Genomic DNA, 18,744 nt, shown 5'->3' with positions numbered 1-18,744 from the left:
TGTTCATTCAAGTGTGGGACTTGAGTGTCTGTACCTTGTGTTGAGTACCTGGGACAGATTAGGGGATTCTGCTGGTGTACAGCTGACTCTGCTACCCATCAGACTGAGCTGAAGGATGTTGTCTTGGATTTGGTGTTGAGGACCCCTAGGATGATGGTTCTGGGGCATCTCAACTTCCATGCCGAGGCTGCTGTATCCAGGGCGGCTCAGGACTCCATGGTTGAAATGACAACCATGGGGCTATCTCAACATGTCATCGGCCCAATGCATGTAAAAGGACACATGCTTGATCTGCTTTTCTCAACTGGGCACGAGGATGGTGATCTGAAAGTGGGGGAATTAACATCTATCCTTCTCATGGTCGGATCACTTCCTATTGAGGTTTAGATTCTCGGTGGCCTCTCCCATCTGCAAGGGTGGGGGACCTATTAAAATGGTAAGTCCCTGGAGGCTAATGGATTCGAATAGATTCCAGAGGGCTCCTGCTGGTATGGCTGGTGTTCCTGTCAAAGCCCAGGTTGCTCTGTGGAATGCAGAGATGACTCAAGCAGTCAATACAATCGTGCCCAAGCACCCTCTCCCTCTGAGCAGCCTGGGCAGCTCCTTGGTATACACCCAGGCTGAGGGTCTGTGTATGTGTATGGGGTTTTCTTTAAACCCAAGACGAAAACCAAGGGATAAGTTGATTTCTTAAGCTTACTTAAACTTGCTTTACTTAATGGGTTGCTCTCTAGGGTGTAAGACCTGAGCCTAAACTGAAACTAGTAAGGAGAGAGTCTTTTTATTCTATTTTTTTTCTGTGTATATGTTGTTATTTTTTAGCTAAGTGATAAGCTGAATTCTTACACTTGGTTTATATAGAATACTCAGGTTTACACAGAAAACCTGAGCCTAAACAGAAGCTAGTGTACACTTTTTTATGTTTCTAAGCAGACATCTCCAATACTTAGTCTTAAGTGGCTCCTATCAATATAGAGCTACAAATTCCTTCCCCCTCCCTTACAGCTTGGGATTAGTTAAAATAGATAGCTTGGATTCTTTTCAACTATTCTGTAATCGTACAACAAGAGCTGTAAGTTCTTGCTGGATTCCTTACCTGATATTTAGCTCTCTACTGTAAGTTTGTAAGTGGTTACTCCTCTGTGATTAGCTCCCTTTGCTGTGGCCATGTTTTGGCTTCAGCAGCTGTGTACAGTTCTGGTCACCTCACCTAAAAATGGATATTATTGAGCTGGAAAAAGTGCAGGAAAGGGCAACTAAAATGGTTAATGGGCTCTGGAGCATCTCCCCTATGATGGAAGGTTATGACAGTTGGGATTCTTTAGCTTGGGAAATAAGGTGGCTAAGGGGAGACATGATAGAGGTGTACAAAATTATGCATAGTGTGGAGAATGTGGATAGGGAGACATTTTTCTTCCTCTCTCATAATACTAGAACCCAATGCGGTCATCCCATGAAACTGATTGGTGGGAGATCCAGGACAAATAAAAGGAAGGACTTCTTCACACAGCACAGAGTTAAATTATGGAACTCACTACTACAGGATGTAGTGATGGCCACCAATTTGGATGGCTTTAAAAGGGGGTTGGATAAATTCCTGGAGGAGAAAGCTATCAATGGTTACTAGACCTGCTGGTTGTGTGCTATCTCCAGTATTCGAGATAGTAAGCCCATGTGCACCAGTTGCTGGGGAACATGGGTGGGAGGGTGTTGTTGCACCATGTCCTGCTTATTGGTCCCTGGCCGATGGCAGGTTGGCTACTGTGTGAACAGAGTGCTGGACTAGATGGACCCTTGTCTGATCCAGCATGGCACTTTTGTTCTTAAGTAGGTGGCTATCATGAAGTGGGCCTTTTCTGCTGTGGAATGAGCTCCCTACAGAGGTTCACTTGGTGCCTACATTGTACTCATTTCAGTGCCAGATGAAGGCCTTTTATTTTTCCAATATTTGAGTGTTTTGGACTTATAGTTATGCTGTTTTAAATCTGTATTTTAAATCTCTGCATTGCTATTGCATTTTATTCTGGTTGTACTTTTATATTGCAGTTTTAAGCTTTTATATTTTATATTATTTTATGCTGTACCTTGAGGTTTTAATTTTTGTGAACCGCCCAGAGAGCTTCAGCTATGGGGCAGTATAGAAATGTAATAAATAAATAAGTATGTTCTAATGTTGCTATTTCTAACAGAGATGAATACTTATGTTGGAAAGGTAGTTTGGACACAGGCCTGGACACTTCTGTCTGGAAACAAATCAACATGAGCTCTCTCTTCCAGCTGCAAACAAGATTTGTGGTATGCACAATCTGCATATATTTATTCAGGCTGTAGAATTTGGATTATCTAGTTATAGGCCTGGGGATTTTCCTGTGGCAGAACACACAGCTCTCCCTTACATCCACAGACACACATTTCTTCCTATCCTTGTTTTTCCAACGTTCTTCTGAACTTCCTTTTAATAGGAACATTTCAAGTACTATATGTATTGTCACTCTACTGCAAGAGCTGATCAAAGCCTCACAGAAAACAATTCTCCCTCTTCTTCTGTGCATATTACTACACTGAGATATTAATCTGGAAAAATATAGCAGGTTATGATCCAATAAGCTTGTGCAGAAGGCTCATATATTCTGTCCACGCTCTCTAAAATGCTGTGCTGTTCTGCTCCAATTCTTTTGCCATTTAGAGATTCTGTTTAGCGTCTTTCTTTCCTTCAGCAACGAGAGCAAAAGCTTTGAATGGCTGATTCTGCACTGCCAAAGGATACAGACGAAGACATAGCACAAAGCTGTTAGGGAAGACCAGCTTCGGGTTTTGGCAGTGGAAATAAGAAATGGGTCTGGAACAGAAGCAAAAGTCCATTGGTCCAAAAGTTTGGAGGGTCATTTGTATAAACCAACAAATTTCAGAGACCCCCAAAAGGAAGTGCTACTGGAGATGTAAGCCAATCCCAGTTCTTCTGCACATTCCACTGGGCCAGAGGTTAAAGCATCCATTCCATCCTCCCCTAATCAATGCAATCTAAGTGGCTGTCAAAAAACTAAAGAGGTGCCACAGTGACCCTTGGAGATGTAATCAAATACAGGAGTGGCACTTGGACTTGTTGCCTAGGAAATGTGCTTTCTGACAGGGGCAAGATTGCTACTGTCCGTACCACACTACATAGAATCATAGAATCATAGAATAGCAGAGTTGGAAGGGGCCTACAAGGCCATCGAGTCCAACCCCCTGCTCAATGCAGGAATCCACCCTAAAGCATCCCTGACAGATGGCTGTCCAGCTGCCTCTTGAAGGCCTCTAGTGTGGGAGAGGCCACAACCTCACCAGGCAACTGATTCCATTGTCGTACTGCTCTAACAGTCAGGAAGTTTTTCCTGATGTCCAGCTGGAATCTGGCTTCCTTTAACTTGAGCCCTTATTCTGGGCTCCATATCACACTCCATATCACACTTAGGTCCATATCACACTCTTGAGGACAGCAAGGAGCAGCTGAGTAGGCGAGGAAAAAGAGACTGTAGCCACATGGCACTCTTAGAATCATAGAATACGAGAGTTGGAAGGGGCCTATAAGGCCATCGAGTCCAACCCCACTGTGGAGAGGCAGCGGCGAGTCACATAAAATCACACAGCAGGGCACACGTGGCCAGTGGGCAACACACCCAATGAAGCCAGTGCACTCTTTTGCGACTCGTGGTGTTCCCTCCCGGCTATCAAATGCTCACTGGAAGAAAGGGATATAGCTGGAATCCCTTTTCCCCCCCACTACTTAGCTGTTCCTTGCTGTCCTCACCTCCGAAGTAGAGATGAAAACCAAGGACATGTTTCTTGGAGATTACACATATTAACTGGATACTGACCCACTGTCTATTTTTATGTGACCCGCAACCATGAGCATCTGCTTTGGTCGGAGAGTGCAGCGGTCTCTCTCCCGTATGTGGACCCCGCTTGCTGAGCCACGGGGCACTCGCAGGCATGCCTGCAAAGCACCCTGCAGCTCAGAAAGCACCCAACGAGGCAGCCCACGCCCTTGCCGAGTCACCATTTTGCACATAACGGCGGCTGGAGCATTTCCTGTAAGGTCATGTTGCATAAATGGCAGCCGTAAAGTGGCCCTTCACGCAACGTTACAGGCATAATTGGAGCATTCACGCCTGTAATGTTGTGTAAATGGCCGCTTTGCACAATAATAACAACAACAACAACAACAACAACAACAACAACAACAATAATAATAGTTACCCACCTCTCCCTCTGGATCGAGGTGGGGTACAACACAAATAAAAACACCATAAAATACATACAACTGATTCAAACGTTTAAAACCAGTGCATCATTAAAAGCAGCACACCATTAAAAAAGGCATTCTTCCTGGATAAATAGTGGCTCGCAACAGGGTTGCACGTGTCCATGCAGCTTCGGTGGGCACTCGACGGACTAGATAAGCATTTGGTCTGATCCACCACGGTTCTTCTCGTATTCTTATAATATATTCCCCCTCACACACACACACACAATTTCTTATTTGTTGCCCTGGCATTCATTAATAGCACCTGCATAGTTGAGGGGACTACAGATAAGCCTTCGAAGTTAGTAAGGCTAGAGGGCAAAGCAGAAGGGGGCACAGCCTCCCTCCCTTATTAACTGCCATAATTACATTACTGTGCTCTGACCTGCATATTCAGAATGCTGCATGATACAATTATTTTTCTCTCTAGTGCAATGAATATCTGCTTGCAGCAGAGAAAGCAGACACTCAGTCGTTCTTCTTTCAGAAAGCTAATACATGCACTCACTCAAGGGACATATTCCACCTTCTGTGCTGTAAAGTCAGATCAGTTTTGAGGATATCTCAAAGCTAATTTCATATTATTCAAGATCACGAAAACCAAGGGGATATCTGGATTTTCTCTTGATTTTGCTAGAGCAGAAGTTAACAACTGGCAGACCCAGAAACAAATCTGTCCTCCTATTACAAATCCAGAGGCAGGAATGTTTAGAAAGCAGTGTTCATGGTTATGGTAGTGACTAGCAATCTTCATTCTAGAATCTGGGGTGGTGGAGGGAGAAAGCCCTGGCCCTCTACCCATCATCCACTCCCCAATGTGGTTCTCCAGAACAACTAGTTGCTAATGAGGGCATTAAAAGAGAGAACTACTTGTCCATCATTTTATTGCTCTTTTATCCCCAAGTTTAACTATTTTCTGCATTACATACAAGAAATAATAGATCCCAAACAAAACCCATCATGATACGGCAGGACTGAATGGGTACAGACCAAAATCAAGAGGTGGCTCAAAAAACATGTATGATTGTTCCCATGCAAAATCATAGAATCATAGAATCATAGAATAGCAGAGTAGGAAGGGGCCTACAAGGCCATCGAGCCCAACCCCCTGCTCAATGCAGGAATCCACCCTAAAGCATCTCAGGTAGATGGCTGTCCAGCTGCCTCTTGAAGGCCTCTAGGGTGGGAGAGCCCACAACCTCACCAGGCAACTGATTCCATTGTCATACTGCTCTAGCAGTCAGTAAGTTTTTTCCTGATGTCCAGCTGGAATCTGGCTTCCTTTAACTTGAGCCCGTTATTCCGTGTCCTGCACTCTGGGAGGATCGAGAAGAGATCCTGGCTCTCCTCTGTGTGACAAACTTTGAAGTATTTGAAGAGGGCTATCCTGTCTCCCCTCAATCTTCTCTTCTCCAGGCTAAACATGCCCAGTTCTTTCAGTCTCTCTTCATAGGGCTTTGTTTCCAGACCCCTGATCATCCTGGTTGCCCTCCTCTGAACATGCTCCAGCTTGTCTGCGTCCTTCTTGAATTGTGGAGCCCAGAACTGGACGCAATACTCTAGATGAGGCCTAACCAGGGCCGAATAGAGAGGAACCAGTACCTCACGTGATTTGGAAGCTATACTTATATTAATAAATAAATATATGAAGTCGTATGCATGTCATTGAGAAGACAACCAACAGTGCTCAACTGATCTTATTTCTGGTCCACACAAACCAGATACTGTGTAATGGTCAACCAAAATTAGAATCCTTTTCATGTCACTGTAAAACAGTATTGTTGTCAAACCTCTTCCCTTATCCTCCAAAACCAGCCTTGAACATTTCTGGAACTCACTGCAAAAGAAGAAATATTTTGCTGGCATAAAAGGTTAAAAATGGGTAAGGGGGAAGATGTTCTTCTAATGACATGCTCATCAACCATCAGAGTTATAAAAGAATAGTTACCCTTAACACCTTTCTGTGTTCCCACTTTTTCTTCTGTCCAAACCTCCTTGGATGTAGCCTTTTTACTATAGATACCATCTCTGTGTTTGATAGCTATAGCATCTGGAGGATGCTCCTCCCTTGAGCCAAGCGCCTGTGTTGGAAACTTTGGAGGAATGGCATCATTTGATCCTATTGAAAAAAAGGAAGCAACAGAAAGTATTATGGAAGAGACACGACTGGGAGGATAAATGCAAGGTAGTGAAAATCGATCAGACACAAGGGGAAAAAAATCAGACACTGAAGCAAGTTATTGAAAAGGATCCATAACAGGAGAAAGCTTTAGGGCGTAGTCTGAGGCATGCTGGCCTATGTCCTGATCATCTCTTATCTAGACTACTGCAATCTTCTCCTCTCTGGCCTTTCACACTCCGTCCCCACCCCCATGTCTGTCCTGTTGAACAGAGAATTGATCTTTTGGAGGCCACATGCCACCAGAGGCCAAAGCCAAAAGCAGGCAAGGCCACCTGCTTTAGTTTCTCTTTCTTCTGCCCAGCCCTCTTCTTTCCCTCTCACATACATACATACACACATACACACAAACACACACACAGACACACACACACAATCACTTGTCTTTCCCCCCCTCAAACCGATCATTATCTAAATTAGTGTAAGCAGCATTTTATATCAGGGAACACAAGAACCACAAAAGAGCCATCTAGTCCAGCATTCTGTTCACACAGCTGCCAACCAGCTGCCTGTGAGAAGCCCACAAGTAGGGCATAGAATCATAGAATAGCAGAGTTGGAAGGGGCCTCTGAGGCCATCGAGTCCATCCCCCTGCTCAGTGCAGGAATCCACCCTAAAGCATCCCTGACAGAGGGTTGTCCAGCTGCCTCTTGAAGGCCTCTAGTGTGGGAGAGCCCACCACCTCCCTAGATAACTGGTTCCACTGTCGTACTGCTCTAACAGTCAGGAAGTTTTTCCTGATGTCCAGCTGGACTCTGGCTTCCTTTAACTTGAGCCCATTATTCCGTGTCCTGCACTCTGGCGTGAGTGCAAGAGCCCAGACGTTTTCCCCAGTAACTGGTATTGAAACCCAAACTGCCTCTGACACTGGAGATATTATACAGCCATCATACAGTCATCATGACCAGTAGCCATGGATAGCTACTATGCCACATTAGCTGGAAGCAGAGCACAGGCTGAATCCCCGTCATCTCCACTTCAAGGTTCTCATTTAGCATAGCTGGGAAAGACCAAAGGCCTTGGAAAACTGCAGCTGCTGGTCAGAGCACACAATATGGGGCAAATGATTTGACTCACTATAAGGAAGCTTAATATAGACAGCAAAGGCTGAGCCAGACTAAGATTCTAGTGGAGAGTCTAAGGTTAACTCTTGAAGGAAATCTATTTTTATTCATTGCTCAGCTCTGGACGTGGTAAGGTGGAAATAAAAGCAAACATGCCTCTGTGAATGTGCAGAGTGCAGGTTTACTGTGCTCTTGTAGAAATACGGCCAAGTCAAACAATTGCCTTTATCTTTAATTTATGCCTTGATTTGCTTCCCAGAATATATCACTAACATCTGTTCTAAAGGTTAAACACATGAGATTGAAGTAAGAATAAGGAAAGGCTGCTGAAAGGGGAGAATAAATTAGAATGAAGCAGCAGTTCTAACCAAAGCCAGGAAAATAAAAGAAATCTAGGTCCCACCCATACTGTCAAGAAACGAATCTTTCATGCTACTAAATTCTTAAGCCTCATCTTTCAAATATAAAAGGTCATTTCACACCCAAAGCCAAAGCTTAAATGTAGCAAACATCAGAGGGTAGTTTCTAACGGTGTAAATCTAGATTATCTCAGCTGCATTCTGTTTCAACAAATGTAAGCGTAGCACAACAAATTGCTGATGCTCTCTTGTTTTATGCAAACTCAGCTCCTCAGGTTTGGCAAGTGCTGTGCACATAAAACTCAGGGTTCTGAGCAGCTTAGATATCAGTTTGATAAAGGTCAGATCGATCTAAAATACCTGAGTGGGAGCTCTCCACGGTGGTCTCTGACCTGACACGTGAGAGTCTGAGCGTTTCTTTTGGACGAGGGGCGTAGAACACCTCTGAACTCCCAGGTGGTTTATATGGTAGCAACAATGGTGTACCTGCAGACACTGGAAAACAAAGGGGGGAAGACAAAGTAGTGATTCTAGCACCAAATGTGATACAATTGTAAGGACCTATGACTGCACTATTGTAATGCAGATCACACAGAGAACACATCTCCTTTCAAGACCCCTATTGCTTCCTCACAGGAACCAAAGAAACTATCCTTCAGGTAAGTTCCCACACTAGAGGCATTCAAGAGGCAGCTGGACAACTATCTGTCATGGATGCTTTAGGGTGGATTCCTGCATTGAGCAGGGGGTTGGACTGGATGGCCTTGGAGGCCCCTTCCAACTCTGCTATTCTATGATTCTATGATACCACACTGGTTCATTTACACTCTGCTAGATGTGCTCTCCTGCTACAGGAGCCTGGTGCCCTCACTCCCATATCTTCTCTTTCGGGATGTCAGGAACTTGGACAAAGGAAAGGAGAATTGACTTTTGGAACAGAGCAGAAATTGGGGTGAAGAATCACTATATCAACAGAAACTGTGGAATGCTGGGTCAGCAACTAGAATGCCAATTCTGACAACCTGCTTGAAGTGGAGTTGGCCTTTAGATGAACCATCTGTGAAGACGTCTCAAACATCAAGACAACTTCACTCTGCTCGAACAAGGAGTTGTCAATCCTCGAATACCCATATCAGTGGGCACATATCTTGACTACTAAGGAGCCTCCAGAATGATTAGTGCCCATCCTGCTTGGACCCTGGCTAAGAGTCTGGAGAGGAGTGAAAAGGCATACTGAAGTTCCCTTGCATATCTGTTGCTCCACAGCTATATAGAGAGGGAAGAACAGGAATTTGACTTGACATACTTCCAGAATTTTAGGTAGTATTCAAAAGGGATAGTTTTCAGAGGTTCACGTCCCAGGCTTGGAAAAGTGACACTGACCACATCTGGTGAGAGGGGATGGGGCATTAACTGGGCCTCTTGGAATACCCTCCTCTGGAAAGAAAACAGAACTAAAAATTCTTGAAAAAGGTAGAAGCATAGTTCTAAGGATGAGCAAAAGTGCTTGATGGGTCTCCAAGTAACCGGAGTCTGTTGATTACCCTGGCAAAAGAAAGAATAGCTGCCAAATGAGATACCTTAGAAACCTGACAGCACAACTTTCTGGTAGATGCAGGGATCTTCCTTTTTATCTTGTTGCTTGACTCCATGGAAGCCACCTAATAATTATTACACACTGAATATTGAACCCTGAAGACAACAAACCCACAGCTGCTTACTGAACTTGGTTCATACAGTTCAACTACAAAATTTACAGCACACTGGAAAAAAAGTGTGGTTGTCTGAAACCACCGTCACTTGTCCCTCAAGGACAAGATGGGTTTTGCTACTGAGAGGAGATATTATAGAATGGGGGTAGGCAAACTTTTGGGGCACATTTGGCAATTTGAGAAACTGTCCTGGGCAGCAGCACAAAATGGACATGCTGTAGATGAAAGCATCGGCCTACAGCCGCCTGCCTACTTCATTTCCTCGATTAAACACATGGTTAAGCTATGAAATTCACTTCCACAAGGTCTAGTGATGACCACCAATTTGGATGGCTTTAAAAGCGGACTGGACAAATTCATGGAGCATAAGGCCTTCAAGAGGCAGCTGGACAACCATCTGTCAGGGATGCTTTAGGGTGGATTCCTGCATTGAGCAGGGGGTTGGACTCGATGGCCTTGTAGGCCCCTTCCAACTCTGCTATTCTATGATTCTATGATTCTAAGGCTATGTCGCTGGAGAACATGGGAAGGAGGGTGCTGTTGCACTCATGTCCTGCTTACTGCTTTTCTGTGGGCAGATTGTGTGAACAGAATGCTAGAATAAATGGACTTTTGGTCTGATCCAGCATGGCTCTTCTTATGTTCTAAGAATGTCTCTGAGGCCCATGTGTGGCCCAGAGGCATTCATGGGAAAATAAGATGGGAGCAACTAAAGGCACTCACTTATCTTTGAAGAGGCACTCACTTGGCTACATTGAATAGCTTCTTGCCCATATGAAATAATGGAATGGCCAAACTTAGTTTTTCCCTCATTCAAAAAGGAAACTTTTTAAGTCTGGATAGGCAGCCATCAGCATTTACAGTTTTATTTAAGCCCACCATGAATTCTGCAAGTTATCGTCATAAATATCCTACCCTACCCATTAGTGTGTGGGTGCTCAGACCAAAGGGTAACAAATTAGATTTCTCACCAGCCTGTTGATTCAAAATGGGAATCTGTTCCACAGCAGGAGTCGTGGTACTACGGATTTCATGACTCTTCTGATGGGATCTCAGACCATCTATATCACCATTGTCAGCGCTAACAAAAATCTCTGCAGAATAGGTTGTTTTTTCAGGGCTTTCCATTGTTATTTGAGTGATGGCATCTGACGACATCCTTTCCGTTTGAGAAGAAGCTGTGGTCTTTAAGTTATTTTCTAGGCACTGTGCACCCGAAGCCAGAACTCTAGTGCTTCGTTGATTTGTTACTGGAAAATTCTGCCTGCTTTCCAGTGGCTCCTGACTTTGATGCGGGGTTAGTTTTGCTACAACTGGAACTTGGGAATGTCCAAAGTGAGAATCTGTTGATGATGGTGCTCTAGGGAAGTATGAAGAATCTTGAGTCTTTGGGGAAACTTCTATGGGTTTTAATTTAGAAGTAGCATCTAACAAAGGAGTTGGAGCATTTAAAGTTGCTGGCTGAGGACTGGTCCTAGACCCATCAATTTGTCTCATTTCGGATGTAGTGTCCACTGGACTTGGAAGATCCAAATCAATACGCATTGGAGATAGAGTAATATGGACACCAGAGAGAGCTTTCCTGGTTGGTACTGGAGATACTGGCATGACTGTTAAAATGTGGTGAGGGGGAAAAGATGGTAACAGACTGCTGCTCTCAGTGTCCACGTCTCCGAGTCTACATAAATATGGATCGGAAGTAAATTTACTGTCTTTGGTCAACATACTCTCTTGGCCGTTAGGAAAAAGTGGCTTAGGAATATAAACAGAGCTTCCCATGACATCTTGGAAGCCGGTATCTTCTGTCTTTCGTGGAGGCAGGTCTATGGAACGGAGCTGGACAGTCACCATTCCTTCTGGATTAGATTTGTTATCATAAACATCACCTAAAGGCTTGTCATATCTTCTCAGTCTGGTAAGAATTTGTGAAGAAGCCTGGTTTTTGTCATGGTTCTCCGTAATAAAGTGGCCTGTTTGCTCAACACAAGTGGTTTGGGATTTCTCCACTGACGCAGTGACCTTTTCTTGATGAGATTCATCCTTGCAGCCAACTGTGGTCACATGCTGATGGTAATCTCTGCCTGAAGAAAATCCAACACTCTTATCTGGTCTACGAATGGCTGCTGGACTTGCCGAAGCATAGGGTTTATGAGTTTCCAGCTGTTGCTTTTTAGGCTCCAGTTTTTCACTGGTTTTAGATGGAGTTTCCAAAAGTATTAGATCACAAGAAACAGCTTCTGAAATGCCAATGCAGGGCGCACGGGAAGGAGAAGATGATCTTTTACGGGATGCAAAAGTGATGGAAGTAATTTGCTTGGCAGTTTCTGCAGGAGAGTTGCCCACACTCAACTTTGCCTGGGCCGACACACTCACTTCTCCTGCCACAAGTGACTCAGAAGCCCCTGTCAGCCCGATCAGATGAGTATCTGTGGCATTACACAGGGGGACACGAACATTTTGTCTGGAATGCAAGAGATTATCAGACTGCGTTTGAAGCTCATTGCAGATATGACCTTGGACACTGTTCAACGGCTTAATCTCTGGATCACTTGGAAGGGCGCAGTCAGTTCCAGATACTGGTCTAGCCTGAAATGCATTTACCTCTGGAAACTCAACTAGTTGGAAATTTTGTGTCTGAGTGCCCTTTTGCAGCTCATTGGCGCTTGGAATTTTTGAGAGTCCTGTATCTGGTTTTGGAACTGGACAGCGGCTAGAAATTACTTCATAACCTTTTCCCCACAACTGATCCTGTTAAGAATCAAAGAGAAACAGAAGTTTCACAATACACATATTTTAATATTACAGCTCTCCTAAAGTAGAATGGGAGCTTTGCACATTAACGTAAGTAATTTCAATACTTTATCATCCATAATAGATGGTGGGAGGGGGCAGTTGAAATAAATGAGTCTTAAGACTCCTTAAGATAGCCAAACCAGTAAGACCAAGATTGCTTTTTCGCCAAGGAAAGTTTCCTAATCAAAAACCACCTCCAATAAACTTTAAGTATTTAACAGGAAGAAAAAGAAGAGAAGTAGATAAATCTCATGTGGAAATCAGGCCAATTTGGTTGTAGACTTTTCCACCCAAAAGGGCACATCATATCAAGATGTCGCCATAGATGACAGAGACAGGCAAGGTGGAACCAGATACCTTGATTTACTGGTATATATGTACGAGCCCAACAACCCAAATCAGAGAATATGACTTGTGTAAACGTTAAGACGACACCATTCCCTTCCATGTTGCTTACCACCACTTATGAGAATACTGGGTATTCATTTATTTATTTTAATCATATAATATAAAAATATTTATATTTAAATATAAAGTCTTTTAAAGGTTTCTTGCAAAGTTCTAAAGTAACAATAGCACATGAAAACCAAATATCAAGTAATTAGCACACATCAGCATAAAAATCAAAAACGCCAGCAGAAAATATGTAAAATCAGTCATAAAGCACCTTAGAAGTAAAAGTTTTCAGAGCCCATCTAACTATTTTTTACACTGTTCCTCTAGAATGGCACTTATGGAAGGGGCTGATATCCCTCATGCACAAGGTAAGTTGAAGTTTTGATAATAAGGATAATAAAATTATTTAATAGCTTTATTACATGTCAGTTAAAGGTGACATTTAGTTGTACATTCCCTACTATATAAATGAAATCTACATGGCTGCATTTAACCACCAAATCAACTAAACTGCATTTTTCCTTCCCACCTAAAATCACTCCTTTTCTCATTAAATGGTGTACCTTTAATTCTATTTTTGTATGGGAGAAGATTATAGCTCTTACTAACACAGAATTTTTCAGAAGGTACAAACATATTGAAGATCGCCTGCTGATGTATTTTTGTCTTCAAAACAGTGTTTTTGAAAGTATTCTCATAGAGATGTACACATTAAAAAAATGTCAACACTGGTCATTCCCATAAATTTTTCGGAGAGATTCCCACAAGCAGGAGCTGGAAGCAATATGAGCTGTTTGCTAGAATATGAAGAAACAACATGGATGACCAAAAGGACAAAATCAGGGTCAGCAAAATTCCTACCAGTCTGTATATAGAATCATAGAATAGCAGAGTTGGAAGGGGCCTACAAGGCCATCAAGTCCAACCCCCTGCTCAGTGCAGGAATCCATGCTAAAGCATCCCTGACAGATGGTTGTCCAGCTGCCTCTTGAAGGCCTCTAGTGTGGGAGAGCCCACAACCTCCCTAGGTAACGGATTCCATTGTCGTACTGCTCTAACAGTCAGGAAGTTTTTCCTGATGTCCAGCTGGAATCTTCTCTTCTCCAGGCTAAACCTGCCCAGTTCTTTCAGTCTCTCTTCATAGGGCTTTGTTTCCAGACCCCTGATCATCCTGGTTGCCCTCCTCTGAACACGCTCCAGCTTGTCTGCGTCCTTCTTGAATTGTGGAGCCCAGAATGCTACCATTCTCATATGGCCAAGGGAAAAAAACCCTTCCATACAACCTTCTCTGAACTCCAGTGTGTGTGTACATAAAAGTGTTAAAAATAAAGGACAATGAACACAGATATCAAGTTTCACTGCAGGAGCACCTATAGATAGCTTCATAGAAGCAGGTACTTTCTAATCTAGATCTGAAGGAAGTTTCAAACAGCTCCATTATCACCCAGTTTAATTTACTCACTGAAATGCCCGGTAAATAATGCATGGGGAAATATAACACTGTAAGGTTTTAAATCCACAGAGCTTTCTTGCTAATGAAAAATAGAAAACATTACAATGAATGTTCACAGCTAAACTGAAACAAACACACTTTTGATGTGCGTTTGGTCTGAGGACTGCCAATGTAAAAAAAAATTTCAGCTTAATGTAGTTAGCAATAAGCCCCTTATGTGGACCAAAGAGAGATAATACAGAAGCTGTCAACATTTCTTTGGAGGGTAACAATGCTGTAACCTTGAAGAGTTATCCTCTAGTTTATCTGATCAAGTAAATTATCTGGTACAAGGAAAAAGCAGCCTGTTTCACAAAGAAAGGTTACAATAAAATACATATTTTTCATAGAGCAAAGACCACACAGCAAACAGAGAGTAAACACGAAACCTCTCGTTTAAATGCATGCAGAAAACTCAGCATCAGCAACCTCAGCTTCCTCCCTGCAGTGGAAACTGCTTGGTAGCAATTAAGAGAAAAACAGATAGTATTCAGGTGCATTACTCAAGGCTTCAAACATGCTGGAAACCCACACTCTAGTCATCTCACCCTTGCGTTAGCACTTGAAGCAGTGTCATCGTTATTTTATGCTGGAAACAGACAAGACAAACAGGTACAAAATCAACAAGCATTTCTGTCTGTGTGTTATTCAAGAGCACAAAGCAGAGATGCGGTCTGCATTAAGGAGCGATTCGGCACACAGGGTCTGCCCCACAAACCCAAGACGTTTGTGGGGCCGCTTCCTCCTACACACAATTACTTAAAACGTTTATGGGTTTGAGAGTGCCTGGATGATATGTATCATTGCAACTTTTGGGGGAGGGGGGAAATCAGAATAAAGGTGTCAATTGTGCATTCTAGAAAATCTCCCAAGACGCATGCCTGAAAAATGCATAACGAAAGGTCAGGAGATCAAATAAGGCTGTCACTCATTTTGAGACTAGGAGGCACAAGTGCAGCTTGTTCTGGGCAGCCTGTTGAGCTTATCCTGTTTTCCCAAGAGTATGTCAATATCTGGGATTGAGTTCAGAGCTGTCTTGTTTGCTCTAGACACTTCGTATTTCAAAGTAACAGGACTTCCCATACAGGACAAATTAGCATTCCAACAGCATGCTGGAATGCCGACAGTACTCACAGGGCAGCCTCCAGCCCAGCTTCTCAGATTCATCTCGTTGTGCAGGGTTTTGGGCAGCAAGGCAAACTGTACTGAATAGATGCCAGTCAGTGGAGTCTACATGGGCTAATTTAGCCAATGCAACCAACACCACGTTCCTTTATCTTCAACTCTCCTGAACTCCATGACTCCATGCAATCATGGCCTGCTGACAGGCAAGTTGAACGTCCCAATCAAAATTCCTGGTATTCAAAATGTAGTCCTTTTTATGGATGTGCCCAAAAGGTAAAGGGGTAGAACAAAGGCTATTTCTTTAATACGGTAAACCAAATCTGACTAATTTCAGACTCTTAGTCATTTGACACAGCATAAGGTATATCATCTACTTCATAACACCCAGCCTCAACAGAGCATAGGAGATTGGGGGTTATGAAATAAATGATGTTGTTGTTGTTGTTGTTGTTGTTATTATTATTATTTGCATCTGTATACCGCCCCATAGCTGAAGCTCTCTGGGCAGTTTACAAAAGATAAAAACACTTAAAAACAATATACAAAAATTAAAAACCACAAAAACATACAATATACACATACATTTAAAACCACTATAACAACTTTAAAAAAAACTATGAGCCTAAAAAAACTATGAGCCTAAATATACCTTACATAAGGTGACCATATGAAAAGGAGGATAGGGCTCCTGTATCTTTAACAGTTGCACAGGAAAGGAAATTTCAGCAGGTGTCATTTGCATATATGGAGAAATGCAGGTTGCTTACCTGTAACTGTAGTTCTTCGAGTGGTCATCTATGCATTCACACATATGGGCTTTGCGCCTGCGCAGAGACCAGACCGGAACCTTCTCTAGCTGAGTGGAACGTTTTTGGCGGGAACCCCTCCCCCACGCTACTGCGCATGTCCATGGGGTTCCCGCCCTTCCCTCAGTTTACAGGAGTCCGACATTGTGCCCCCATAAACCTGAGTGTAATTTTAATAAAGTACATTCCACACATAACTGTGTCATTTGTAAGTCTCACACCACCAAGTGGGGATGGTGGGTGGGTTGTGTGAATGCATAGATGACCACTCGAAGAACTACAGTTACAGGTAAGCAACCTGCATTTCTTCTTCGTGGTCTCTATGCATCACACATATGGGCGAGTAGCAAGCTGACATACCTTTGGAGGTGGGTTGGTGCATCATCTGAAGATCTCGGAGAGCACTGTCCTCCCAAACGAGCAGTCCTGCCTCGCACGAGTGTCCAAACTGTAGTGCTTGACAAACGTGGATGGAGTGGACCACGTTGCAGCTCTACAGACTTCAGTCAGTGGAACACCTCTGGTGAAGGCCACCGAAGTTGAAACAGCTCTGGTGGAATGAGCTGTCACAGGTTTCACTAACTCCATTTTAGAAATAGAGTAGGCCAATTCAATTGCCTCCACTATCCAACGTGACAGTCGTTGGCAGGAGACAGGGAGTCCCTTAGAAGGCTCCCCATAACAAATAAACAACTGTTTTGTCTTCCTAAAATTGTCCGTTCTGTCCTTGTAAAAAGCAAGAGCCCTTCTTACATCGAGAGTATGCAAGGAAGACTCAAGAGGTGTAGATGGATTAGGAAAGAAAGCAGGCAAAGTAATGTGCTGGGACAGATGAAAAGTTGACACTACCTTAGGTAGGAAGGCTGGATCTGTGCGTAGCACAACCTTATCCTTATGAAAGATAGTGTATGGGACATCTATCCTAAGAGCTCTAAGCTCACTTGCTCGTCTTGCCGATGTAATGGCTACTAGAAAGACAGTCTTTAAAGTAAGTAGCCTAAGGTCTGTCGAAGCCATGGGCTCGAAGGGCTTGCGTGTCAGTGCTTGCAGCACAACTGACAGGCTCCATGGCGGCACGATACTCTTCACAGTCGGTATCGTGTTCTTCAGACCTTTCAGAAATTTCTTGGTTGTTGGATGGGTAAAAGGTGTAAACCCATCTATACCTTGGTGAAAAGATGTAATCGCAGCAAGGTGAACCCTGATGGATGCGAGCTTAAGTCCTTGCTGGAAGAGTGTCAATAAATAATTGAGGATGAAAGACAAATGGCAAGATTCTGGTATTTGACCATCTTCTGAAGCAAAGTTCTGAAATCTTTGCCACTTTGCCGCATAAGCCTTTCTTGTGGAAGGCTTTAGTGCTGCTAATATAATGTGGTCCACAGTCAAAACTCTGATCCCAGAGGAGGAGTGGCTGCTATCCTCCATGCAGTCAACTTGAGGGTCGACAAATCTGCGTGTCGAACCTTGCCCTGGTGTCGAGACAGGAGCTTCGGTATCGACGGAAGCCTGATGTAATCCCCTCTCGATAACCGAAGAGCGTGGGAGAACCACGTCTGTCGAGGCCACCACGGCGTGATCAGGATGCAATCGGAGTTGTCCATCTGGATCTTGGCTATCACTCTTGTCAAAAGTGGAAAGGGAGGAAACATGTACAGGAGATTTCCTCTCCAAGTCCTGGTGAAAGCGTCTCCTAGAGAGCGCTTTCCTTTTCCTGCCCTGCTGCAAAACTTGGCGCAGACCGCGTTGTTCTCGGTAGCGAAGACATCGACAGCAGGGCGGCCCCAGTACCGAAAAAGGCTTTCCCGCACTTCGACGTCGAGCTCCCACTCGTGGTCGACATGGAAGGATCTGCTGAGAGAGTCCGCAATGACGTTTTCCTTGCCGGCTACATGGATCGCAGTCAGGTAAGTCCTTCTCTTTATGCACCAGTTCCATATCCTGAGTGCAGAACGGTTCAGAGGGTGCGATCTTGTTCCACCCTGCCTGTTGATGTATGCCACCACGGTAGTATTGTCCGTCGCGATCAAGACATTCTTGCCCTCGATCAACTGTGCAAATGCTCTTATTGCATTTTCTACAGCCATGAGTTCGAGGTGATTGATGTGCTGTTCTCTCCGTGATCGAGGCCAACGACCTTGAGCAGTAAGGGAGTCGCAATGAGCTCCCCATCCTTCTAAGGATGCATCCGTCGTGATCGTTACCGAAGGCGCCTGTTGTTGGAATGGAACGCCTTCGAGAAGAGTCGACATCGAGAACCACCATTTCAGCGATGCCCTGACTTGCTTCGGTAACGAAAGGTAAGTTCGTCGGGCATTGAGCCTGAGATCGAAAGTCCTTAAAAACCAGGCCTGCAATACCCTCATTCTGAGTCTTGCAAACCTGATGACTGCCGTAGTGGCTGCCATCAGGCCTAATAGTCTCTGGACTGTCCAAGCCGATACTTTCCGACGACTTTCGATGTCGATGGCTAACTGCTGCAAGGTGTTTGCCCTGGTTGAAGGTAAGTATGCTCTCCCGTCTCGAGAGGATA

At 43.9% G+C, this 18,744-nt stretch overlaps 1 protein-coding gene across 1 annotated transcript in view; it reads right to left on the bottom strand.

Annotated features, from left to right (window-relative positions):
- The window catches only part of ALMS1 (ALMS1 centrosome and basal body associated protein), a 108,740-nt gene that overhangs the window by 49,977 nt on the left and 40,019 nt on the right, over positions 1-18,744 (bottom strand). The window contains exons 7-9 of the mRNA XM_063135695.1: positions 10,571-12,347; positions 8,248-8,382; positions 6,234-6,404 (exon numbers count right to left, since the gene is read on the bottom strand). Coding sequence (XP_062991765.1) covers positions 6,234-6,404; positions 8,248-8,382; positions 10,571-12,347 — 2,083 coding nt within the window. The remainder of the gene's footprint in view (positions 1-6,233; positions 6,405-8,247; positions 8,383-10,570; positions 12,348-18,744) is intronic.

The sequence above is a fragment of the Elgaria multicarinata genome, chromosome 10 (genome assembly GCF_023053635.1).
Source record: "Elgaria multicarinata webbii isolate HBS135686 ecotype San Diego chromosome 10, rElgMul1.1.pri, whole genome shotgun sequence".
NCBI classification, from domain to species: domain Eukaryota; kingdom Metazoa; phylum Chordata; class Lepidosauria; order Squamata; family Anguidae; genus Elgaria; species Elgaria multicarinata.
Note: the sequence above shows the minus strand (reverse complement) of the source record. Positions and strands in the feature narration are given on the sequence as shown.